General features: G+C 42.7%; 2 protein-coding genes and 1 pseudogene across 2 annotated transcripts; all 3 read left to right on the forward strand.

The window, feature by feature from the left end:
- The first annotated feature begins 10,950 nt into the window (after positions 1-10,950).
- On the forward strand, positions 10,951-13,417 carry LOC105891778 (annotated as a pseudogene).
- A 2,424-nt stretch (positions 13,418-15,841) lies between these two features.
- On the forward strand, positions 15,842-19,588 carry LOC105891779 (E3 ubiquitin-protein ligase TRIM35-like). The gene is made up of 4 exons (XM_031576074.1): positions 15,842-16,216; positions 16,378-16,473; positions 16,730-16,960; positions 19,577-19,588. Exons 1-4 carry the CDS (start codon positions 15,842-15,844, stop codon positions 19,586-19,588), a joined length of 714 nt encoding a protein of 237 aa, XP_031431934.1.
- Positions 19,589-20,100: 512 nt separating this feature from the next.
- LOC105891780 (E3 ubiquitin-protein ligase TRIM35-like) lies at positions 20,101-22,930 on the forward strand. The gene is made up of 5 exons (XM_012817959.3): positions 20,101-20,505; positions 20,664-20,759; positions 21,463-21,703; positions 21,997-22,128; positions 22,337-22,930. Exons 1-5 carry the CDS (start codon positions 20,101-20,103, stop codon positions 22,828-22,830), a joined length of 1,368 nt encoding a protein of 455 aa, XP_012673413.3. The 3' UTR covers positions 22,831-22,930.
- Positions 22,931-27,009: the final 4,079 nt, after the last annotated feature.

Here is a 27,009-nt window from a genome sequence, read left to right on the forward strand (position 1 = left end):
GTGTGGATATGCGCAGTTGCGAGTAAACGCGGTCGCGCGCTCAATGGAGAGATGGGGAAAGTGAGAGGGAGGCTATGCGCAAGCGCACAGGCGATAGATGCTGTGTGCGTGAAGTCAAGAGTGCGTCAGGCCCCAACTAGAGGGAGAATGGTCACCGGATGGTCACCGGATGCTGCTGCGGGTCCGAGACAGGAACGCTATGTTGCTTAGGCGCAAATTTAGTTGGGGGAGGTGCGCAAAGTAAAGAATGCCTGAACAAAGGATTATTGCCTTAAGGACAAAACCCGAGCTAGGCCTTAATTCAATACAAGCTCTTTACAACACTGAAATCGCGATGTGTGCGTGTATATGTTCAGGTGGTGATGTCAAGGGGAGTTAGAGAGAGAGATAGAGAGATGGTGCATGCACAAAACTATCTAACGCTAGCAAAAGAACCAAGCAAGATTATCCACGGTCACAGACTGTGTAGATTGTGAATTTCAGTTTGCATTCAAATCTTAACGAAATAAAATAACAGCACTTATCACATAGATTAAAACATACATATAAAACTAAGTTCTGCCCAGATATTAGCCTTACTTCGATCGCTCTTGCGTAGCGACCAAGATGTTTTCTGCGGTCTTCCGTGGAGCAGCGTGGGACGCAGGCGTCGGGGAAATGACCGGAATCTGCTTCTTCATCAGCTCGTCAGCTGGACTCGGCCTGGTGGACTGATGAGTCTCAAAGGGAAATGAAAGTTCTTTTTGTCGACTTGAATGGATGGAGGAGGGAGCCGGTCGCCTTCTCGTATTCAATAAACTGCTGGGCTGCAGTGTATCTATCTATCGATACTATCTATACGATAGATTACTATCGATGTAAACTCAGGTTGTAACTAAACGATTTCAAGTAGATTGGAACTTTGATCAGAAGTTCTATGGGCTACGTGTCGTCGTGTCGTCCTTTGTCCTGATGAGAATTCTTCTGTAGGGTCGGGTATCTCTATTTGTGAATGGAATTCACTGCTGCAAAAACCAGAAAGGCCAGAGATGGTAGAAAATTACGCATTCGCAGAGATCTGTTCCTCAGCACATCTCGTGATTTGGTCAGTTCGCGGCAAAACATCACAGGAGTGCACGGTGTTAGTTTCATGTTCTTATTCAGTTTAGCAGTAAAGTTATTACTCTTTCATATTCCTGTCGGACATGTTTGTGCGTCACTGACGAACTACCACAAACACAAAGACAAACACAAAGATAAAGATCCTTGAGTTACACTGAATATGCCTGAGTCCTGTGTATTGCTGTGCTGCCTACATTAGCCACCCATATCCCTAATCCCATAAAACTGCATTCTGACTCCAGAGGTGTTCTTACAGACACACCAGGGCGACATCACCATACCGGAACCATCAACCTATACAGTCCTTTACTCAGTTAGTCAGTTTTACATTGGTCCATCGAGCCGGATTGAGTGGTGCTTCTTTGGATTCCTAAACCTTCGGAATGCAGTATCCTTTACCTACTGGGGAACCTCCAGTGGCTTCTACACGCCCTAAGCAATGGTCTCATCCGCCTGCCTACCTCAGAGAGGATGATGTCGAGCACGTGGGCCGACGGCAGACAGTGCAGTATCAGGAACCCAATGCAGCACAGTATACACAGGGGCTAGAAGACAGGCATCACAGCATGACTCTGGAAGGAGCAACGAGGAGGACACCGCGATCATCTCGCTCCGCCAGCCCTCTTAGCCAGCATGCAGATTACGTAACACTGGATGAGTGGGATATCCATGAGGCACCTGCAGATCACAGTTACCAGCAGCGCCTGGTTCGTGCTGAGTCCAAGATGACAGCGCCACCAGTGATGGTACAACAGTTTTCTTCACCCTTACATAGGCCTTGGGAGGTCCCTGAACCTCCAAGGGCACAAGCACTGCATCATAGCAGACCTATGGGGTTTTCACCTTATGAGCAGTCCTCATATTGATGGTGCTCCTGCCCTCAGTCAGCTTCCCTTGGTCACCGCTCAAGCTCCTCCTCGGCAATCTTACACGTCTCCTCCTTCAAAGCCTGTGTTTCAACAACTTCCTCAGAGTGGTAGTATACCTTTTCATAGGCATTACTCTGCACCTAAGCCCTACATGCCGCAATCGTATGATCATCGCAGAGATGTGATTCCAGAGGTAGCACACAGAGCCTACGATCATCCAGCTGCTGCGCAGCCCGCAGACATGAGAGACCAGATCCTGATGGACTCCCTGAACAGGATGATGAGTGAGCTACAAGGTATTAAAGATCAAGCAAGATCAGCTATGCCTAGGAACCCCTACCCGCCTACTCCACATCCAGGTGAGCAGTTCCACTACAATCAGTTACCTAAACAGCAGTCTCTTGGGAGAGACTATCACAATGCACCTGCCTCTGACAGTCAGCCTTACAGCAGTGTGGACCCACAGCAGTCTGGCTTCAGCCGGAACCCACAAGCAACCACTTTAGTGCCTCTGCGGTCAGCCAATCACACGCAGGCATATATGCCGTTACATCCTCATCCTCAGTATGATGCAAGTACAACTGTATACGGTGCACCTGCACAGCAGCCACCAGCCTTTCTCAGAGAGAGAACCTATCGAGGTCCGATTCCAACCATACCGAACTTCTCTAACAGAGATCCGAGTGAGTTCACCCGTCTCAAGATTGCACTAGAAAACCTCCTACCTTCTGATGCCACAGAACTGTTCCGCTATCAGGTTCTTCTGGACCATCTTAAGCTGGACGAGGCTCGTCTTGTGGCTGATGCCTATTTGAATTCGCCTACACCCTATTCAGACACCATGGCTGCCTTAACAGATAAGTTTGGTCAACCTCAGAAGCTAGCCATGAAGAAGATAGCCACCATCATGAATGCTCCAGGCATACGGCAGGGAGACTCACAAGCTTTCCAGAGATTTGCCCTACAAGTGCGTGCCCTGCAGGGGATGCTGCAGACCCTTGGGCATGAAAGTCAAGTGGAGCTCCAGTGTGGGTCGCACGTGCAAAGGCTCTTGAGCAAACTCCCCTCGGACCTGCGATCAGAATTCCGTAGATGCATGTTTGCACGATGTGGAACAGGGTACAACCTGGTAGATTTCTCGGAATGGCTGCAATATGAAGCATGGTGCCAGGACAGTGAAGGCCAAGATAGTATCAGAGACTCCAAGCCAGACAGGAAGAAGGAGCAGAAGCATGATTCTAGATCTTCTCGTCCAGCTACGGTGCTTCATGGTGCTGATGACACCTCTGCCAAGCATTCAGCAGAGCCAGCAGCAAAGAAACCAGATAGCACAGGTAAGAAGAAACCATGGCAAGCTCACTGCCCATATTGTGAGAGTGAAGAGCACTTCTTGAGCCAGTGTTATCGCTTTAAGTCGTTTGATAAAGACCAGATCATACAGTGGATCAAGACCAATCGACGGTGCTGGCGTTGTGGGAGATCACATCAGGCAGCCGAGTGTAACCTGAAGAAGCCCTGCAGTAAGTGTCAAGGTAGACATCTCCTGATCCTGCATGATGTCAATGTCAAGCCTACCAGGGAAGGGTCCTGCCTTGTAAGCTCTGCTACAGAGACTCTGTACCTAGACAGACCATCAGAGTGTAGCCGAGTCCTCCTGAAAGTCGTTCGAGTCCTCATTCAGCATGGGAGCAAGACACTCGACACCTACGCAGTCCTAGATGATAGATCAGAATGCACAATGCTTCTGCCTGCAGCTGCACAGAAACTAGGACTTCGAGGGCCCTCAGAAAGTTTAGCCTTGCGGACCATTCGCCAAGATGTGCAAACATTGAGTGGCATGTCCGTCACCTTCAAAATCTCTTCCATCACCCAGCCTAGCAAAGCCTTTGTGATTGATGATGCTTTCACTGCCAAACGCCTCAGCCTTGCTGATCACACGTATCCTGTGGCTACCCTCAAGTCGAAGTTCTGGCACCTCCACGACATTCCCCTGCAGTCCTTTGATAGAGTAAGCCCTATGCTGCTCATTGGGGCAGACCACCCTCACCTGATAACCCCCGTCGAACGAGTGTGTCTAGGAGCCCCAGGTGGCCCTGCAGCCATTAAGACCAGGCTTGGTTGGACGCTCCAGGGTCCAGCTAGGCTAACAGAGTTGCAAGTATCGCCCCAGCAGTGTTTGTTCACTTCACTCAGGCCCTTGGAAGTGGAGCTGCAGAGGAATGTGGAGAAGCTTTGGCAACTAGACCTTTTGCCACATAGAGGTGAGAAGCAGGTGACTCGCTCAAGAGAAGACCAACAAGCCATCGACCTACTGGATTCAAAGACCACCAGAGTTGAGATCAATGGCGTTCTCAGATATGCCACCCCATTGCTCCGTAGGAAGAACTTCCCTGTCTTCTATGCTCCCATGGAGGCTGCGATGACACGGCTCAGAGGCTCAGAGAAACGCCTACTAAAGGACCCAGAGAGTTCAGCTGCTTATGAAGCAGAAATAGAGAAGCTAGAAGTGGCTGGTACTGTAAGAAGGTTACCGATGCAAGAGACACAAGCAGGTGGTGAGAGCTGGTACATCCCCCACCACATGGTTCAACATAACGGGAAGAGACGGATTGTGTTCGATTGCTCCTTTCAGTACAAAGGCCTCAGCCTTAATAATTCTCTCCTGCCTGGTCCTACATTGAGCACCTCCTTACTGGGAGTCCTTCTGCGGTTCAGAGAGCACAGTGTCGGCATTAGCGGTGACATCAAGGGCATGTTTCACCAGATGCTGTTACTGCCTGAAGACAAGCCACTTCTTCGCTTCCTTTGGCGCAGCATGCGGATGGAAGAAACACAGCAGGTGTATGAATGGCAGGTGCTCCCATTCGGGACCACATGCAGCCCATGTTGTGCTACCTACGCACTGCAGCGACATGTGTTCAACCACAGCGGGCCCAATAGTGAAGAGCGGCTTTCCATAGAGAGGTGCTTCTACGTAGACAACTGTTTACAGAGTTTGTCGTATACCAGGGAAGCAAGGCAGTTGATCGACAGTCTAAGAGGCCTCTTGTCCTTCGGAGGCTTTGAAATCCGCCAGTGGGCCAGTAACTGGCCTGAAGTCATCAGTCACTTGACCACAGATGCCAGATCAGATAAGTTGGAGCTGTGGCTGGCCCATGACAAGACAGAAGCACATGAGTCAACGCTAGGGCTTAGCTGGCAATGTGATGCTGACACCTTCAGTTACAAGCACAGACCAGTCATCTATCAAGATATCACCATGCGCAACATCTACCGTGTGTTAGCTAGTCAGTATGACCCTCTTGGGTTTATCCTTCCTTACACCACACGGGCAAAGGTACTGGTCCAGCGGCTGTGGGAGAAGGAGAGGGACTGGGATGACCCCAATCTCCCTGAAGAGCTTCTGACAGCCTGGCATACCTGGGAAACTGAGCTTGCATACCTGCCTCAGATACAGTTGCCTAGATGTTACACCCCAGCTGACATGGATCATTCAGACACCAAGAGAGACATACACATCTTTTGTGATGCTTCTGAAAGGGCTTACGGATCAGTTGCCTACCTGCGGTCCGAAGATGCCAACGGAACGATTCATGTTGCCTTCCTCCTTGCACGCTCCAGGGTTGCACCTCGGAAACCACTTTCCATACCCCGGCTTGAGCTCTGTGCAGCAGTAACTGGAGCTCAGTTAGCAAAGCTGCTAAAGAATGAGCTCACCTTTGAGATCCGCCACCTGGTGCTTTGGAGTGATTCAACCACGGTCCTTACATGGCTACATTCTGAGTCATGTCGCTTTAAAGTATTTGTAGGCACTAGTTGTGGCAGAAATACAAGAGCTCACTGACCTACAGGCCTGGAGATACGTTGATTCTTCTAGGAATCCAGCAGATGACCTCACTAGAGGTAAAACCCTGCAAGAGCTTGTGAGGCCTAACAGATGGTGTCAAGGACCAGAATTCTTACAGTCATCTCCTGAAGAGTGGCCAATCCTTCGTCCACCGAACCACTCTGTGTCAGAGGATACCACTGAGCTCAAGCGTTCCGCCTTCTATGGGCTAAGTACGACCTCCAACCCACAGGGAACAGATAGGCCTAGCTTTAAGACCTGGAAGGAGCTGGTGGATTCTCTTTCTCAGGAGCTTCATGGGGCGGCTGGCCTGTCTGGACAACCGCCTGCTAGTGCATATCAGGCTGCAGAGATGCTGGCATTCAGGAATGTTCTGCAAGAGAGCTTCGCAGAGGATTACGAACACATCAAGGCAGGTAAACCTGTGGCCTCCAGTAGCCATCTCCTTTGCCTTTCACCTGAGTTTGACACAACCCATCAAGTCATTAGAGTGGGAGGAAGGCTTCGTAGAGTGGAGGGACTCGATCCAGCAGCTGTCCACCCTATCGTACTTGACCCTAGTCACCCTTCCACAAGGTTGCTCATTCAGGAGTACGATGCCAAGTTGTGCCACCCTGGACCTAGTATTTGCGGAATTGAGACGCTTGGTGTGGATCCTAAGAGGCCGTGAGGCAGTTAAGCGTCACCAGCGCGGATGCGTTGAGTGTTGCCGATGGAGATCCAAACCAGCAGGCCAGAAGATGGCAGACCTGCCAACACCCCGGCTCAGATTGTTTAAACCAGCGTTCTATTCCTGTGGCATTGATTGCTTTGGCCCCCTCCTGGTCAAGTTGGGCCGAAGGACAGAGAAAAGGTGGGGTATAATCTTTAAGTGTCTCACCACAAGAGCTGTACACTTGGAGGTGTTGTCATCCTTTGACCTTGACTCCTTCTTGATGGCTCTTCGGAGGTTTATAGCTCGTCGAGGCAAACCAGCAGAGTTATACTCAGATCAGGGAACCAACTTCCGTGGGGGTGAGAAGGAATTGAAGGAGGCCTTTACCAAATTAGGACCTGACCTCCAGCGGCAGCTGGCTCCTCAGCAGATATCATTCCACTTTAATCTTCCTGCTGCTCCCCACTTTGGTGGTGCATGGGAGCGAGAAATCCGCTCAGTTAAGGCCGCCTTACACCCCACGATTGGCTCCCAGACTGTGAGTGAAGAGGTTCTCAGGACTGTCCTCATTGAAATTGAGTCCATACTCAATTCCAAACCCCTTGGCTACGTTTCAGCCAATGTTGCCGATTTAGATCCAGTTACACCTAATTACTTGTTGATGGGGCGGCCTGACAGCTCCCTGCCTCAAGTGGTTTACCCACAATCAGAGCTCCTTGGACGTCGGAGGTGGAGACATTCTCAGGTGCTTGCAGACAGGTTCTGGACTGCTTTCGTGAAGCATTACTTACCTGGCCAGCAGATGAGAGGTAAATGGAAGACTCCTGCTCCTGACCTCACCGTTGGATCCGTGGTCATGATGGTGGATCCTCAGTTACCCCGGTCTCTCTGGCAGATCGGAAAGGTGGTGAAAGTGTTTCCAGGTCCCGACAACCATGTGAGGACAGCGGAGGTACAGATGAAGGACAGAGTGTACACCAGGCCCATTGTTCGTCTCATCGTTCTACCGGAGATCCCTGATGACGAAGCCAGCGGACCATGATTGCAGCTGGATGACTGCTGGCCTTTTCCAAGAGCATATTTGACATCAAATGTGGGGGCGGCTGTGTTAGAAAGGCCAGAGACGGTAGAAAATTGCGCATGCGCAGAGATCTGTTCTTCAGCACATCTCGTGATTTGGTCGGTTCGCGGCAAAACACCACAGGAGTGCACGGTGTTAGTTTCATGTTCCTATTCAGTTTAGCAGTAAAGTTATTACTCTTTCATATTCCTGTCGGACATGTTTGTGCGTCACTGACGAACTACCACAAACACAAAGACAAACACAAAGATAAAGATCCTTGAGTTACACTGAATATGCCTGAGTCCTGTGTATTGCTGTGCTGCCTACATTGGCCACCCATATCCCTAATCCCATAAAACTGCATTCCGACTCCAGAGGTGTTCTTACAGACACACCAGGGCGACATCACCATACCGGAACCATCAACCTATACAGTCCTTTACTCAGTTAGTCAGTTTTACAGCGCGAGAGAGAGATTTTCGGGCTTGGCGAAGGGAAAAATGCATCACCCGTTTTTATGACCTTGTTGCGACCAATGCTGAGTTGTTGAAATGTAGATAAGGAATGAAAGTGATAAGGGGACTCTGGGTAATGTAGTCTATGGTGAGACCACCTACAAACAATATGAATTGAAATCACTTTGAATGACTTATTTTCTTTTTTCGGAACTTCAAATCTACCATAGAAAGATGACAGATTTGCTTTTCTGTCTTTGTTTAATCTCAAACTAAAACAGGTGCTAACTAAAGTCTGTCAGCTTAAGGCTGGATCCCAGCACACGCTACAGAATCCAAAGAGAGTAAAGGTCGAATTATACTTCTGCGTCGTTCTCCGTCCTTGTTACGGATGGGCGGGCGGACGGATTCGGCCTATGTGTGTCAGGGAATTTTTCACCCTTCACCAGGACTGTATTAACCTCAGAATTAAGACACACACAACCAAGAATATAATAAATAGACTTTTACTCTGGCCAAGAGGAGTGCAGTGGTTTCAGACCGCTCTTCAACATACACTGCCTTCTCTTCTAAAATGCCTGCTCTTTATTCAAAGAAAATGTTCACAGTTCAAACATGACACTCCCAGTTTATTATTTTAACATCTGGTCTTTGGTTCCCAGAGATAAGAATCTTTACCTAAAACCCCCTAACCCAAACTCAAGATGAGTTCAAATAAACACATGGCATATTAAAACTGCTAACTCAGTCTTAACCTAAACATTTTCTGACAGCTCTGAGTTTAACATCCCTGAGTTCCAAAACCCCCCTTTCTCACAGACTCACCATTCCTCTCAACAGAACACAGAAACAGCTGAGACATCCATTTAACAAACTAATAACAAACTACAACACATATCATGATAATAAATATATAGCATATTTCTTTCACAATGTGGGAAGTTCTGTGCATATGTCACGTTCGTGCACGGTCGCCAGTCCTCAATAAGCTAGCCGCGAATTGCCATTGACTGTTGCTAACTGTGTGCATCTGTAGGTAAGGGATCCGTATTTCCGCTGAGATCGGTATTAAAACCGGAAGTGAGTATGTAATTCCGACAAGTGATCACACCCGTTGTGTAAAATATGCGAATGTCAGCACATTTGATTCTAGAAGAAAAGCCTGTGGTAACAGCAAGTAACGAACTAGTCAGTTGGCGAGCAACTGGATAGCTAACAAGCTAGCTAGACCTAGAGTTTAGCGGTGAGTGCAAAAACAAGATGCAGACTATCAAATTCATTTTTACACATGTAAATAATTATAAAGTCTTCTTATCAGTGCTATTCAGTACACCACATACCGCAGGAAATTACAAATGCATACATTAAACTGAATTAAGTACTCACTTCCGGTTTTAATACGGATCCCAGCGGAAATACGGATCCCTTACCTACAGCATCCACTACGACGTGGATAAAACTTTCCTTTGGATATATTTTGTTCTGTGGATTACCTTCGTGGATTACCTTCCTTTGGACTAGCCGTTCTATTGTGGAACGTACCTGTGTTTATGTATCCGGTGTGGTTGTGAACTTTGATAACCTTGCTGTGTTTGTAACGGGGGGGATCAGGCTAGCTAGCCTGCCCAACCAGCCAGGGAGTGAATAAACTTCGGTTTCATCCGACCTGCTGTTGGCGTGTGTGCCTGAAAATCCCGGCCTGATAGCATATGATTTAAGTTTTTACCTTTGTGGAACGTCTGGAAGCGTGACGTGCGTATTGGAATTCGTCTGATATCCTGTGTGTTTAGGTGACAAATAAAGATGTTCAGCAAGAGTTTAAGCCAGGCTAGAAACATCCCTACTAGTGAGAAGGGTGGTTTAGCAGGGCCTGAGTTTGATGAGACAACCATGATTAGGACGATCAATGTTTTTTTTAATAGTCATCTTAAGCTAAATGAGCCGGAGAGGAAAATTGAGCTTAAGTATAATTTTCTGCCCGAACATGGCCTTTTGGCCTTTTGATGACGTCAAGGGCAGTTTTGGAAAGAACTAGCGCGAAAAAGAGAAAGTTAATTCAAATAACGAGATGTCAGAGGGCACAAGAAAAACTGAATCAGGGACAATTCTGAAGATCGAGAGGCACCAAGCCTCGTCTCTTGAAAGTGAATTGGAATCCGACAGAAAAAAAATCATCAGGATTTTTTTTTTCTCCCCTTTTCCCGTAGGCAGTGCGTCGCCCCAATTGCCCTTATAGACAAGCCGCCTGTTACGCCCTCCTGCCTTAGGGGTCGCTATTTTCCCTTGTGCCTTTTACTTTATTTGTGTGCAGGTGTTGCCTGTCAGATGGGGGCGGAGCCCAATGCGTTTTAAGGCCGGAATCGCCGTCCAGAAGGCTCTCTTTCAACTGCGTGCCGCCACACTATTCGGGCCTTCCTCGTCGTCCTACTTTGTTATGGAAATTCTCCTCTGTTCTATATAGCCTTTTTGTTTATTAAAACCCCCTAGAAACGAGCCCATTCTGTCTTGTGCTTCATTTGTTGTCTATCAGTACAACTGGTTTGTAAGACCGCCCCTGTTCATAACCAGAATATTTGCCATGACGACTGTGACCTCCTGGAGCATGAACATACGGGGAATGCTAAGCTCACCAAAGTCCAATCCAGTTCTTCCAGTTCTATACTTACAATGGGTAAATAAGGGGAGAGAAATGAAAGCAGTTTAGACCAATCAGAAGTCTCTGAAGTTGATATGAAAGGAAGGGAAAATAAGGGAATGAACATTGACCCACAGGGCATTTCATGATAGCTATTTTGCCTATTTAGTTGGACACTTTTAGTCAGGAGATCTATTTTAATCTAGAAGCATATGCCATTATTACCTTACAGATGAAAAGGCAGGATTTACTGAAGTGATTTTTGACAAACAGAGAGTGAGAGTTAAGTGTGCACACTCAAAGTTTCCAGCAAAGTGAGAAGAGGATGGCGTCCAAAAGCTCTCTACCTGAAGAGGACTTGACCTGTCCTGTTTGCGTTGACATTTTCAAGGATCCCGTCCTTCTTTTGTGCAGTCACAGCTTCTGCAAAGATTGCCTTCAGAAGTTCTGGAGAGAGAAGAAATCTAAACAGTGTCCAGTTTGCAGAAGAACAGCTTCATTGGACTGTCCACCCCTGAATTTATCTTTGAAGAACTTATGTGAGGCTTTCCTGAAGGAGAAGAGTCAGAGGGCTTCAGGAGGGTCTGAAGTGCTCTGCAGTCTGCACAGTGAGAGACTCAAGCTGTTCTGTCTGGAGGATAAACAGCCCATATGTCTGGTGTGTCAGGCTTCTAGGAAACACTCAGGACACCAATTCCTGCCCATAGATGAAGCTGCACTAGATTATAAAGTGAGTTTCTATTATTTGCTTAATGCTTATAGGTGAAATTGTCATTTATGACTATGTAATGGGCATACTCTGCTTTCTGTATCTGTACTGTTACTGAATGAGTATCCATAACAACAGAAAATTAGTATAGATAATCTCAACATATAAAATATTTGTTCATTATAGGAACAACTCAAGACTGTACTGAAGCCCTTGCAAGAGAAACTGAAAGAATTTGAAGAAGTAAACGAAACATGTGACCAAACAGCTAATCACATTAAGGTGAGATTGACCAGAACAACCCATTTCGGAAAGAGACCATTGACATCATGACACTGTTACATTGTGTAATATTACCTATATATGATATGATATGCAAACCACTTGTATTGTGCAGTTATTTACTTTCTTTACAGTTACATTGCAAGTTTCAAGCATCTCACCCGAGCAATACAAGTACACAAACATTTATATTATTAGAATCATTACGATAATTACAGCAATGATTTCACCACATGATAGATCAGCACTTAGATAAACTGTTCATGCTGTTAACAGACATACACATTATTACTCTGATAATAATAATATTCAACAAATTACATATTTTGAGTAAAAAAATAGTCCCTTTGTTGTGTGTTATTCAAGGTTCAGGCCGATCAGTCAGAGACGCAGATCAAGGAGGAGTTTAAGAAGCTTCATCAGTTTCTGAAAGATGAAGAAGAGGCCAGAATAAGAGCACTAAAGGAGGAAGAGAAGCAGAAGAGTTTTATTATGAAAGAGAAGACTCAAGAAATGAGCAAGGAGAAGTCCAGTCTTTCAGATACAATAACAGCCATCGAAAAGCAGATGGTTGCTGAAGACATAATCTTCTTACAGGTATGGACATGTGGTTTCAGTTCAGTTGTAAAAAAAAGAATGGTGAAATGGATATTTCAATGAATATTTGACAGTTATTGTTATCTATTTTAGAGATCCCTTGTTATATAATGTATCATTAGTGTCCATTGCGTGAACAAGAAGTAAGCCCTCAAGACAGACACAGTATATTGAAATTAACTGAACTGAAATCTGTTTCTGTTTTACAGAACTTCAATGCTACCATAGAAAGGTGAGAGATTTCAATTTTCTCTTTTTTGTTTTAACCCAAACTAAAAACTAGTGCTAACTACAGTCTGTTTTTTTTAGTTCTATGTGCACACTGCAAAAACCACAAAGAGTTTCAGGAGCTCTGATTGATGTGGCAAAGCACCTGGGCAACCTGAGGTTCAGAGTCTGGGAGAGGATGAAGGACATAGTTCAGTGAGTTCTATGTCACCTACGACACAAACACTCACGCACACTCAACCACACAGACACACACACACACACACACACACACTCACACATACACACACAACCACACACACACACACACACACTCACAGTATAACATCAACTTAAAATTCAACGTTACAGCTATTTGACGCAGAAAGAACCAACCAGCCAAAAGTAAAAGAGGTCATACACCTGAGTCCATTTGCTCACCCTCTCCTTATCTCTCTGTTCAGCTCCTGTAGTGTTGGACCCAAACTCTGCAGGCTCATCGCTCATCATTTCTGAGGATCTGACCAGTTTAAAATTGAAATTCTTTCTTGGACAGACACTTCCCAATAACCCAGAAAGATTTGATTTCTGTGCCACTGTTTTGGGCTCTGAGGGCTTCAACTCAGGGTCACACTACTGGGATGTTGAAATTGGAGGCAGTACATGCTGGTATGTGGGTGTGACCACAGAGTCCAACCAGAGGAAGAGGAAGAGCGGCACCTTCTGGGACAGAGTGTGGCGTGTGGGGTATAAGGAATCTGTATGGCATTTTAGAGGACCTGAGCATGATTTGAAACAGAATATCCACACACTCAGAGTGCATCTGGATTTGGATAAAGGACAGCTGTCATTCTCTGATCCTCTACAAAATACACACTTACACACTTTCAAACACACATTCACTGAGAAAGTCCTTCCCTTCTTCTGCAGCACCAGGTCACTAAGTATTTTACCACTGAAGCCCTCAGTGACCATTGAACAACGCAGATTATGTTGAAACTAACTCCAAAATCTTCGCATTTTATCACAAAAGGCAATTCCTCAAGTGGAGCACACAAGTATGTGTCTCGTTTAATTTTGCATATCAAAACACTGAGACGTCATCACCAACATAGGATATTTAAAGGGACCACGATCCCGGAACAGTCATACTTATGCATAACACATTCATTAAATAACCGCATGAAACAACAGTGTGTAGAACCACACTAAGAACAAGGGTGAATTATGTAAGTCACATTCACTACAAAGTAACACTATGCAACTATTTGTCACTTTTTGAGGTATGGTTTTATAGCTAACTAGTTTTGGTACCATCCTCAAATTCATTTGGATAGCATATGGTCATGTGAAGGACAGATAAACACCTGTGTCTTTCCCACTAGCCACCCAGTATATGCAAAAATAGAAGAAAAGCTTTCACAGCATGACATTGCCAGCTATACTGCCAAAAGACACCAGTTAGTGTGTTGACAAGCTTCTATCAGTGTCAACTGGGCTGTTGGCTGTGTTTGCAAGGTTTTTGCATGCCTTTTAGATAGTTAGCTTGCTAGTTTGGGAAGAGAACTCCTTTAAGTGTTCCATTGAGTTAATAAAAACAAAACAATACATGAACAAATTGTATTGATCTATATCTAAATCTATGTTTTTACAATATAAAGTATGTATCCTCTGTGGTAGTTTTATATGAAACATGAGGCTGTTAAGTGGAAGTAATACACTCCCCTCCCAACACTAGCAGGTGGTATTTGCTGCTGGTGATTATAAGATTCAACTTGAGTAGTCCTCAATTGTTTGTGTGATATTGTATGATAATCATTTGCAACATATTCTGCATTACTTTGCAATCTTCCCTCTTCAGTAGTAGCCCCAGTTCATGTTGATTGTTATTGATCACTGTTACTCCATCAGTTACTTTTTAACGTTTTCTCAACATGTCAGCTACTTGTCTGTACATTTAAGTCATGAACGTTATGTATTTGATGTACATTTGTTTACGTCTGACATGCATTACAGCACATGAAATACCCCAAATTCAATTTCATTTTCAAGTCTAAGTCTAACTTTTTTTTTTTTTACATGGTGGGAATATGTTTATCTTGATTTGTTTAAGGTTTTTAAGTAGATCTATCTAGATTTGATTGAGGTTTTTAAGTAGATCCATCTAGATTTGTTTGAGGTTTTTATATAGTATAACCAACATAGAAAACCAAATGTTAAAACTTCCTTCTATCCAGATATTTAGAAATATAAAGATGACTGTTATAAAGATAATTCTCTGTGATTATCATGAGTTGGTAATAACCTTTGAATGGTTCATGAAACACCACCATAACTGTTGTTATTAATCACATGCTGTGTAGCAGGTGATTGTCTTATTATTCTTCATGAACAAGAACCTGATTGTCCATATGTGAGGAACCAGAGACAGACTCATACACTCTGATGCTGCACTGATTAGGTCATCACTCATCATTCCAGTCCAGTTGATTCCAGTTCTGTGTTTACCACGGCTCAGTAAAGGGAGAGATCTGCGAGTCTGGGAGCACCTGGGCATCCTGAAGTTCAGAGTTAATTTAATCATACACAATACACACATGCTAACTTGGACATAAACATGTACATTAAAACCGTCGTTTAATAATTATTTTATATGTTTTACTGTCATTGCTGTGCATTGCTTGGGGTACAAGGTTTCTCTCAATGCGATTCCATATATTGAAATGAATAGATATTATGAACTGAAATAACTTATTCTCTACTTTCTGATCTTCAAATCTACCATAGAAATGTGACGGAGTTTCTTTTCTCTCTTTGTTTAAAGCCAAACTAAAACAGGCGCTAACTAAAGTATGTCAGCCTAAGGCTGGATCCCAGCGCACGGTGCAAAATCCAAAGAGAGTTTCGGGTTCTGATTGATGTGGCAAGGCACCAAAACACAATGTGCTTGCAGTGAATATCAGGTTCTGAGAGATAATAACATGTAAATGGTTTATGACTCCAACATAACAACTGATTCTTCCATCTTTGTGAAGAAACATCACATTGACCATGTCTGACTAGATAATTACCTACTTCCACACTGCTTCACTAAGCACTCACCAGAGTCCAATCCAGTTCTTCCAATTCCATACATACCATGGGTAAATAAGGAGAGTCATGAATGCAGTTTAGACCAATCCGAAGTCTCTGAAGTTTATCGAAAGAAAAATCAGGAAAGAAACGTGAACCCGTGATGCATTTGACTTCATGTCAGCTATTCTGCCTGTTCAGTTCGACACTTTTAGTCAGGAGATCTATTTTAATGGCTACGCATATGCCATTGCATATGATCAGGAGGGATTTACTGAGGTAGATTTTGACGACTAGAGAGTGAAAGTTAAGTGTACACACTCAAACTTTCCTGCCAAGTGAGAGGAAAATGGCATCTAAAAGCTCTCTACCTGAAGAGGATTTCACCTGTCCTGTTTGCTTTGACATTTTCAAGGATCCCGTCCTTCTTTTGTGTAGTCACAGCTTCTGCAAAGTCTGCCTTCAGAAGTTCTGGAGACAGAAGAAATCTAAAGAGTGTCCAGTTTGTAGAAGAAAATCTTTAATGAACATATGTGAGGCTTTACTGAAGGAGAAGAGCCAGAGGGCTTCAGGAGGGTCTGAAGTGCTCTGCAGTCTGCACGGTGAGAGACTCGAGCTGTTCTGTCTGGAGGATAAACAGCCCATATGTCTGGTGTGTCAGGCTTCCAGGAAACATTCAGGACACCAATTCCTTCCCATAGATGAAGCTGCACTTGATTTTAGAGTGAGTTTTTATTATTTGATTATAGGTGGAAATGTAATTATGACTATGTATGCAATGGGCATACTTTGCCTTCTGTATCTGTGCTGTTACTGAATGAGTATCCACAACAACAGAAAAAGAGTATAGATGATCTCAATGTATGAAATATTTGTTCATTATAGGAACAACTCAAGGCTGTATGGGAGACCTTGCAAGAGAAACTAGAAGAATTTGAAGACGTTAAAGCAACATATGACCAAACAGCCAGTCACATTAAGGTGAGATTTACCAGAACAACCAGTTTCGGAAAGAGACCATTGAGTTCATGACACTGTGTCTTACATTGTGTAATATTACCTATATGATATGATACGTAAACAACTTGTATTGTGCAGCTATTCAGTTTCATTACAACTACAATTGAAGTTACATCAAGCATCTCACCCAAGCAATTTGATACCGATATTACAAGTACACAAACTGATATTTATATTATTAGTATTATTGTAGTCCCTTTGATGTGTGTTATTCAAGGTCCAGGCCCATCAGTCAGAGGAGCAGATGAAGGAGGAGTTTGAGAAGCTTCATCAGTTTCTGAAAGATGAAGAGGAGGCCAGATTAAGAGCAGTAAAGGAGGACGAGAAGCAGAAGAGTTTTGTTATGAAAGAGAAGATTGAAGAATTGAGCAAGGAGATGTCCACTCTTTCAGATACAATAACAGCCATTGAACAGCAGATGGTTGCTGAAGATATAATCTTCTTACAGGTATGGAAATGTGGTTTCAGTTCAGTTGTAAAAAAGAATGGTGAGATGTTCTTGTCTTTTAATAAATATTTTCCATTTTGTTATCTATTTCTTTTGATCTTTTGATATATAATGTATCATTACTGTGCATTGCGTGAACAAGAAGTAAGCCCTCAAGAAAGACACTGTATATTGAAAGTAACTGAACTGAAATATGTGCTGTATGCTGTTTTCCAGAACTTCAAGGCTACAATAGAAAGGTGAGAGATTTCATTTTTCTTTTCTTTTTTAAGCCACACTAAAATTAGTGCTAACTACAGTCTGTTTTCCTAGTTCTACGTGCACACTGCAAAAACCATGGGGAGTTTCAGGAGCTGTGATTGATGTGGCAAAGCACCTGGACAACCTGAAGCTCAGAGTCTGGGAGAAGATGAAGGACATAGTTCAGTTCAGTGAGTTCTATGTCACCAATGATACAAACACACACACACTCACAATATAAAGTCAACTTAAAAATCAACTTTACAGCTAAATGACGCAAAAAGAACCAACCAACCAACAGTAAAAGAAGACACCTGAGTCAATTTGCTCCCCCTCTCCTTATGTCTCTGTTCAGCTCCTGTAGTGTTGGACCCAAACACTGCAAAGCCATCATTCATCATTTCTGAGGATCTGACCAGGTTTGAAGAGACATATTCTAGACAGACACTCCCCGATAATCTAGAAAGAATTTGTTCCTATGGTGTACCGGGCTCTGAGGGCTTCAACTCAGGGTTCCACTACTTGGATGTTGAAGTTGAAGACAGTACAGACTGGTATGTGGGTGTGACCACAGAGTCCAACCAGAGGAACAGGGACACCTTCTCATGGGGGAGTGTGGCGTGTGGGGTATACGGATTTTGGACAGGTGCCTTTTATTGGAATAGATTTTGATGGACCTGTGCATGCATTGAAACAGAAGCTCCACACACTCAGAGTGCATCTGGATTTGGATAAAGGACAGGTGTCATTCTCTGATCCTCTACAAAATACACACTAACACACTTTCAAACACACATTCACCGAGAAAGTCCTTCCCTACTTTTACAGCCCCAGGTCACCACTGAGTATTTTACCACTGAAACCCTCGGTGACCACTGAACAACGCAGACTATGTTGAAACTAACCCCAAAGTCTTAAGTGTTTCATCGAGTAAAAAAAACAATACATAAACACAATTCATTGATCTATATATGAATCTATGTTTTTCCAATATAAAATATGTATCCTTTGTGTTAGTTTTATATGTAACATATGGCTGTTAAGTAGAAGTAATGCACTCCCCTCCCAACACTAGCAGTAGGTGGTATTTGCTTCTGGTGATATAGGCCTCAATTGTTTGTGTGATATTGTATGATAATCATTTGTGACATATTCTGCATTACTTTGTCATCTTCCCTCTTCAGTTGTAGCCCCAGTTTATGTTGGTTGTTATTGATATATTGATTATTATTATCACCATTACTCCATCAGTTACTTTTAACGTTTTTTAAACATGTCAACTAGATGTGTGTACATTTAAGTCATGAACATTATGCATATTGATGTACATATGGTTATATACGTCTCAGATGCAGTACAACTACAAACTACCAATTCAATTTCATTTTCAAGTCTAAGTACTAAAAAACAACTTTATTTTTTTCTTTACATGGTGGGAATATGTTTATCTAGATTTGTTTAAGGTTTTTAAGTAGATCTATCTAGATTTGTTTGAGGTTTTTAAGTATAACCAACATGGAAAACCAAATGTTAAAACTTCCTTCTATCCACATTTTCAGAAATATAAAGATGACTGTAATTAGGATCATTCTCTGTGAATATCATGAGTTAGTAATAACCTTTGAATGGTTCATGAATCACGACCAAAACTGTTGTTATAAATCACATGCTGTGTAGCAGGTGATTTTCTTTGTATTCTTCATGGACAAGAACCTGATTGTCCATATGTGAGGAACCAGAGACAGACTCATACACTCTGATGCTGCACTGATTAGGTAATCACTCATCATTCCAGTCCAGTTGATTCCAGTTCTGTGTTTACCACGGCTCAGTAAAGGGAGAGACCTGCGAGTCTGGGAGCACCTGGGCAACCTGAAGTTCAGAGTTAATTTAATCATACACAACACACACATGCTAACTTGGACATAAACATGTACATTAATACCGCCGTTCAATAATTATTTAAATGTTTTTATTTTCGTTGTTGTGCATTGTTTGCGGTACAAGATTTCGTTCAATGCAGATACAATTTATTGAAATGAATAAAAAAATATGAATTTAAATGACTTTTCAACTGAAATAACTTATTTTCTTTTTTGAGAATTTCAAATCTACCATAGAAATGTGACAGATTTTTTCTTTTCTCTCTTTGTTTAAAGCCAGACTAAAACAAGTGTTTTAAAGTCTGTTAGCCCAAGGCTGGATCCCAGCGCACGCTGCAAAATCCAAAGAGAATTTCGGGTTTTGATTGATGTGGCAAAGCCCCAAAGCACAATGTGCTTGCAGTGAATATCAGGTTTTGACAGATAATAACATGTAAATGGTTTATGAAAAAGAACACACTGTCTCTATGTGTCGCTATGTCTCTGACTCCAGCATAACAACTGATTCCTCCATCTTTGTGAAGAAACATCGAATTGACCATGTCTGACTAGATAATTACATACTTCCACACTGCTTCACTAAGCACTCACCAGAGTCCAATCCAGTTCTTCCAGTTCCATACATACCATGGGTAAATAAGGGGAGAAAAATAGAGGCAGTTTAGACCAATCACTCACCAGAGTACAATCCAGTTCTTCCAGTTCTATACTTACTGTGGGTAAATAAGGAGAGTCATGAATGCAGTTTAGACCAATCCGAAGTCTCTAAAGTTTATCGAAAGAAAAATCAGGAAAGAAACGTGAACCTGTGATGCATTTGACTTCATGTCAGCTATTCTGCCTCTTCAGTTCGACACTTTTGGTCAGGAGATCTATTTTAATGGATGAGCACATGCCATTTTAACTTTACAGATAATAAGGCAGGATTTACTGAGGTGATTTCTGACAAATAGAGAGTGAAAGTTAAGTGTAAACACTCAAAGTTTCCAGCGAAGTGACTGTTTCTGTGAGAAGAGGATGGCATCTAAAAGCTCTCTACCTGAAGAGGATTTCACCTGTCCTGTTTGCTTTGACTTTTTCAAGGATCCCGTCCTTCTTTTGTGCAGTCACAGCTTCTGCAAAGACTGCCTTCAGAAGTTCTGGAGAGAGAAGAAATCTAAAGAGTGTCCAGTTTGTAGAGGACAATCTTCATTGGACAATCCACCACTGAATTTGTCTTTGAAGAACTTATGTGAGTCTTTCCTGAAGGAGAAGAGTCAGAGGGCTTCAGGGGGGTCTGATGTGCTCTGCAGTCTGCACAGTGAGAGACTCAAGCTGTTCTGTCTGGAGGATAAACAGCCCATATGTGTGGTGTGTCAGGCTTCCAGGAAACACTCAGAACACCAGTGCCTTCCCATAGATGAAGCTGCACTAGATTATAAAGTGAGTTTCTATTATTTGCTTATCGGTGGAAATGTCATTTATGACTTGGTAATGGAAATACTTTGCCTTTTGTATCTGTGCTGTTACGGAATAAACATCCATAATAACAGAAAATGAGTATAGATAATCTCAACGTATCAAATATTTGTTCATTATAGAAACAACTCAATGCTGTACTGAAGCCCTTGCAAGAGAAACTGAAAGAATTTGAAGAAGTGAAAAAAACATGTGACCAAACAGCCAGTCACATTAAGGTGAGATTAACCAGAACAACAAGTTTCGGAAAAAGACCATTGACTTCATGACACTGTTTCTTACATTGTGTAATATTATCTATATGATATGATAAGTAAACAACTGGTATTGCGCAGCTACTCAGTTTCATTACAACTACGATTGAAGTTAAATCAAGCATCTCACCCGAGCAATTTGATACAGATATTACAAGTACACAAACTGATATTTATATTATTAGTAATGTTAGGCCCCTCTGCACCCCCCACTGGCCTTGCAGTGGCAGTGCAACAGCCTTTGGGTGGTAAATGGGCACCATTTGCTTGATTGTGCACAACTGAGAAACCAAGCTGTTTGCCCTCAGAAGGGGTCTTGCATTCTCACCATGTTTTAATGCTGCTGCACACTATGGTTTTTTTGGTGCCTTGCATTTACTATTTTATCCCCTATTTTTCTTTTATCGGAAATAAACCCCTATTTTTGTTTACTCTGTGGTCTGCCTCCAATTTATGTTGCGGCTCACGAGCCGGGATCGTAACAAGTATCATTCAGAAATATAAAGCTATGATTTCACCACATGATAATTCAGCCCTTGGATAAACTGATCATGCTGTCAACAGTAATACACATTATTACTTTGACAATATTAATATTCGACAAATTATATTTGTTTTGGGTAATATTTGTTTATGACTGTAGTCCCTTTGATGTGTGTTATTCAAGGTCCAGGCCCATCAGTCAGAGAAGCAGATCAAGGAGGAGTTTAAGAAGCTTCATCAGTTTCTGAAAGATGAAGAGGATGCCAGAATAAGAGCACTAAAGGAGGAAGAGAAGCAGAAGAGTTTTATTATGAAAGAGAAGATTCAAGAATTGAGCAAGGAGATGTCCATTCTTTCAGATACAATAACCGCCATTGAAAAGCAGATGGTGGCTGAAGATATAATCTTCTTACAGGTATGGACATGTGGTTTCAGTTCAGTTGTAAAAAAACATAGAGAGATGTGTGTGACATTTAATAAATATTTTTGATTATTGTTATCTATTTTAAAGATATTTTGATATATAATGTATCATTACTGTCAATTACGTGAACAAGAAGTAAGCCCTCAAGACAGACACAGTATATTGAAATTAACTGAACTGAAATATGTGCTGTATGCTGTTTTCCAGAACGTCAAGGCTACCATAGAAATGTGAGAGATTTCAATTTTTCTTTTTTTTGGTTTGAACCCACACTAAAACCAGTGCTAACTACAGTCTGTTTTCCTAGTTCTACGTGCACACTGCAAAAACCATGGGGAGTTTTGGGAGCTCTGATTGATGTGGCAAAGCACCTTGGCAACCTGAAGCTCAGAGTCTGGGAGAGGATGAAGGACATCGTTCAGTTCAGTGAGTTCTATGTCACCTACGACAAAAAAAAAAACACACACACACACACACACACACACACACACACACACACACAAACTCGCAGTATGACATCAACGTAAAATTCAAAGTTACAGCTAAATGATGCATTTAGAACCATCCAGCAAACTGTAAAATAAGTCATACACCTGAGTCCATTTGCTCACCCTCTCCTCATCTCTCTGTTCAGCTCCTGTAGTGTTGGACCCAAACACTGCACACCCATCGTTCATCATTTCTGAGGATCTGACCAGCTTTGAAATGACAGATCTTAGACAGACACTCCCCGATAATCCAGAAAGATTTAATTTCTGGGAATGTGTCCTGGGCTCAGAGGGCTTCAACTCAGGGTCACACTGCTGGGATGTTGAAGTTGGAGACAGTACATGCTGGTATGTGGGTGTGACCACAGAGTCCAACCAGAGGAAGTGGGGAACCTTCTCATGGTGGAGAGTGTGGCGTGTGGGGTTTGGAGTGGGTTTTGGAGGACCTGTGCATGTATTGAAACAGAACCTCCACACACTCAGAGTGCATCTGGATTTAGATGAAGGACAGCTGTCATTCTCTGATCCTCTACAAAATACACACTTACACACTTTCAAACACACATTTACTGAGAAAGTCCTTCCCTTCTTCTACAGCCGCAGGTCACCACTGAGTATTTTAACACAGAAGCCCTCGTGACCATTGAACAATGCAGATTCTGTTGAAACTAAGTCCAAAAAAAGTGTAACATTGAGTAAAAAGATCAATACATCAACACAATTCATTGGTCTATATCTGCAACCCCAAATCAGAAAAAGTTGGGACAGTATGAAAAATGTAAAAAAAGAAAGAAAGCAGTGATTTATAAATGTACCTTGACTTATCTTTCATTGCAGACAGTATGAACACAAGATATTTCACGTTTTGTCTGGTCAACTGCATTTGATTTGTAAAAATACATCCATTCCTGCCATTCAGGCCTGCAACACATTCCAAAAAAAGTTGGGACGGGGGCAATTTAGGGGTAGTAATGAGGTAGAATAATTAAATAATGATGTGATTTGAAACAACTGATGCCAACAGGTCATTGTAATCATGATTTGGTACAAAAGCAGCATCCAGGAAAGGCCTAGTCTTTAGGAGCAAAGATGGGCAGAGGATGGCCAGTTTGCCAACAAATGCATATAATTGAAATGTTTGAAAACAATGTTTCTCAAAGAAAGATAGGAAGGGATTTGGATATTTTACCCTCCACAGTGCATAAGATAATTAAAAGATTCAAGGAATCTGGAGGAATTTCAGTACGTAAAGGCCATGGACGCAAGCCTAAGCTGAATAACCGTAATCTCCGATCCCTCAGACGGCACTGCATCAAGAACCGTCATTCATCTATAAGCGATATAACCACATGGGCTCAGGATTACTTTGGCAAACCTTTGTCAAGCACTACAATGCGTAATTACATCCACAAATGCCAGTTAAAACTTTACTGTGCCAAAAAAAAGCCTTATGTTAACCATGTCCAGAAGCGCCATCGACTTCTCTGGACTCGGAGGCATCTGGGATGGACCATCACACAGTGGAAAAGTGTATTATGGTCAGACAAATCATTTTTGAAAGAAATGGACGCCTTGTGCCCGGACCAAAGAAGAAAAGGACCATAATAATTATAATATAATTATATAATTAAGACCTTTGTCAGGTTTTTAATGGCACACACGACACACTGGAACACACACGTGCATATATGGAGGCGACACAGGACACACACACACACACACACACACAAACAGGTAGGCCTGAGGTCGCGGTGAATTTATTTTTCTGCTTTTTCCCATCCTGGACCGTCCTTCCTCAAGGACCCCCCAGGAGCAGTGGGCAGCTTTGCAGCGCCCAGGGACCAAGTGAAGTGAACTGTCCATCTTTGGTCAGGGATGGACATGAGTTCTGTTATTTTGCATGTTTTTACTGTTGGGGTTCTTAGTGGAGGAAACCCCTTGTGAACACGGGGAGAACATGCAAACTCCACACAGAAAGGCCCGGGAGAAAGCCCACCTGAGCACTGTGCACTCTGGGGAGGACCTGCCCCCCAGAGCCAACAGCGCCCCATGCGGGAATCGAACCCATGACCTTCTTGCTGTGAGGCAGCAGTGCAAGCAGTGCAAGCAACTGAGCCACCGTGCCACAAAACCATCCAGACTGTCTGTCATGGTATGGGGTTGTGTCAGTGCACTTGGCAAAGGTAACTTACACTTCTGTGATGGCACCATTAATGCCGAAAAGTACATAGATATTTTGGAGCAAATATTTGTTTTCCCCTAGCCTGAGGGCCTAGTAGTATATATGTGGTTAGGAGGATATTGTGAGCCACAGGTTAGAGAGTTTATTTTTGTTTTGTTTGTTTTTGTAATTTGTTATCGGTCTCCCCCGTGTCATTCCCCTTCCTCAATAGCCTGGGTATTGATTGGGCCCTAGCCTAGATTACAGGTTGGCCGGTTTTCCTCTAGGATCATTTTTCACCCTTGAGATGATGTGCGGTGTAATGCAGTGAAGCGTGAACCCCCTTTTCTTAATGTGCCTAAGTTGTGCGCTTGCAGTGGTGTGTCCAATGAACTCTTAGTGTGTGCTCTCATTCACGTGTGGTATTGGAGGCAGGCCCCCTGTTAGTCTGTGTGTCAGTGGCTCCGGATTCTTATTCTTATCTTATCCTTATCCTTGGTCATTCCCATGAAATCCATTTAATGTATTGTCTATGTATTTATTTATTGACAACCAAAATGACACCTTATTTTAACGAGAAACAAAAATAAACTTAATCTTTTATATTTTTCCAAAGAACCTGTGTTGGACCATTATTGGGGCGGAGTTCCCCTTGCTATTAAAGTTTAGCTCAAGGGGTGGCGTAGTCTGGTGATAGGCCTACAGAAGGCTACACACATATTTAGAAATATAAGGATGACTGTGATTAGTATCATTCTCTGTGAATATCATGAGTTGGTAATACCATTTAAATGGTTCATGAATCACCACCATAACTGTTGTTATTAATCACATGCTGTGTAGTAGGTGATTTTCTTTGTATTCTTCATGAACAAGAACCTGATTGTCCATATGTGAGGAACCAGAGACAGACTCACACACTCTGATGCTGCACTGATTAGGTAATCACTCATCATTCCAGTCCAGTTGATTCCAGTTCTGTGTTTACCATGGCTCAGTAAAGGGAGAGATCTGCGAGTCTGGGAGCACCTGGGCAACCTGAAGTTCAGAGTTAATTTAATCATACACAATACACACATGCTAACTTGGACATAAACATGTACATTAATACCGCCGTTCAATAATTATTTAAATGTTTTTATTTTCGTTGTTGTGCATTGTTTGTGGTACAAGATTTCGTTCAATGCAGATACAATTTATTGAAATTAATTAAAAAAAAATGAATTGAAATGACTTTTCAACTGAAATAACTTATTTTCTTTTTTGAGAATTTCAAATCTACCATAGAAATGTGACAGATTTTTTCTTTTCTCTCTTTGTTTAAAGCCAGACTAAAACAAGTGTTTTAAAGTCTGGTAGCCCAAGGCTGGATCCCAGCGCACGCTGCAAAATCCAAAGAGAGTTTCGGGTTTTGATTGATGTGGCAAAGCCCCAAAGCACAATGTGCTTGCAGTGAATATCAGGTTTTGACAGATAATTACATGTAAATGGTTTATGAAAAAGAAAACACTGTCTCTATGTCTCTAACTCCAGCATAACATCTGATTCTTCCATCTTTGTGAAGAAACATTGAATTGACCATGTCTGACTAGTAATTAGATACTTCCACACTGCTTCACTAAGAACTCACCAGAGTTCAATCCAGTTCTTCCAGTTCTATACATACCGTGGGTAAAGAGGGGGAGAAAAATGAAATCAGTTTAGACCAATCACTCACCAGAGTCCAATCCAGTTCTTCCAGTTCTATACTTACTGTGGGCAAATAAGGGGAGAGTCATGAATGCAGTTTATGGTCCTCTCCGAACGTTCCCTAAACGTAAATGTGTATGGTTCCCTTGACAGCCTGGGGACGTTCTGCAGGACGTTCCAAGAACGTCCTGAGGACATTGCGGTGACATCTGGGAAACGTTTTCTAGACGTCCTGTGGACGTTATTTAAGGACGTTGAAAGGAAGCACCGCGAAAGGGGTAACGACCGTTTTAGCAATGCTAGATGTGCTTTTGACGACCTTTAGTGGCCTTATATGGCACTTATTATTATTTGTTGTTGTTTCTGTCGCTGTGACTTACTTCTACTAGACTACTATCGATACCATTTTTATTTTCTCCAAGCTAAAAGAAAGACATATTCAGGATAAAATGTGGTGATATTTATAATTTAATATAGTTTTAATATTAATAATAAAAAATACAAATACAAATTCAACGTTAGAATTCCTCTTCCACTTCCCCAAAGGACAACGTAGTTCAACAGTCAGCCAAACTCGATTTCACGAGCCAGGTATCTTAGCTATCTAGCGCATTGCTCCTTTATTGATTGTCAGGTGACATTTATGAGTGAAACTGTAATACACAAAAACGGAAAATACTTAGAAGGTATCTTAACTAAACACAACATTGTTTATATTCGATTCCACCGTTAGTAGCTTTATGGATTATTAGTATATTTGTTAAAGACACCCGATAATTTGACCGGTTTTCCTGTTTGTTCATAGACATGTCATCCGTTGCCAGCCCCCAAGATGATGCTCAGAGCGAACCCAAGAAGTAGCCGTTGAGAGTTACAATTCACCGATCGCGAAACTCCTCCCTAGAACGGACCTCGTCCAATCATACCTTAGCAACCGCTACTAAGAGAAGAAGGTCCGACAACTTTGAG

Source organism: Clupea harengus, chromosome 11, assembly GCF_900700415.2.
Source record: "Clupea harengus chromosome 11, Ch_v2.0.2, whole genome shotgun sequence".
Classification (NCBI taxonomy): Eukaryota; Metazoa; Chordata; class Actinopteri; order Clupeiformes; family Clupeidae; genus Clupea; species Clupea harengus.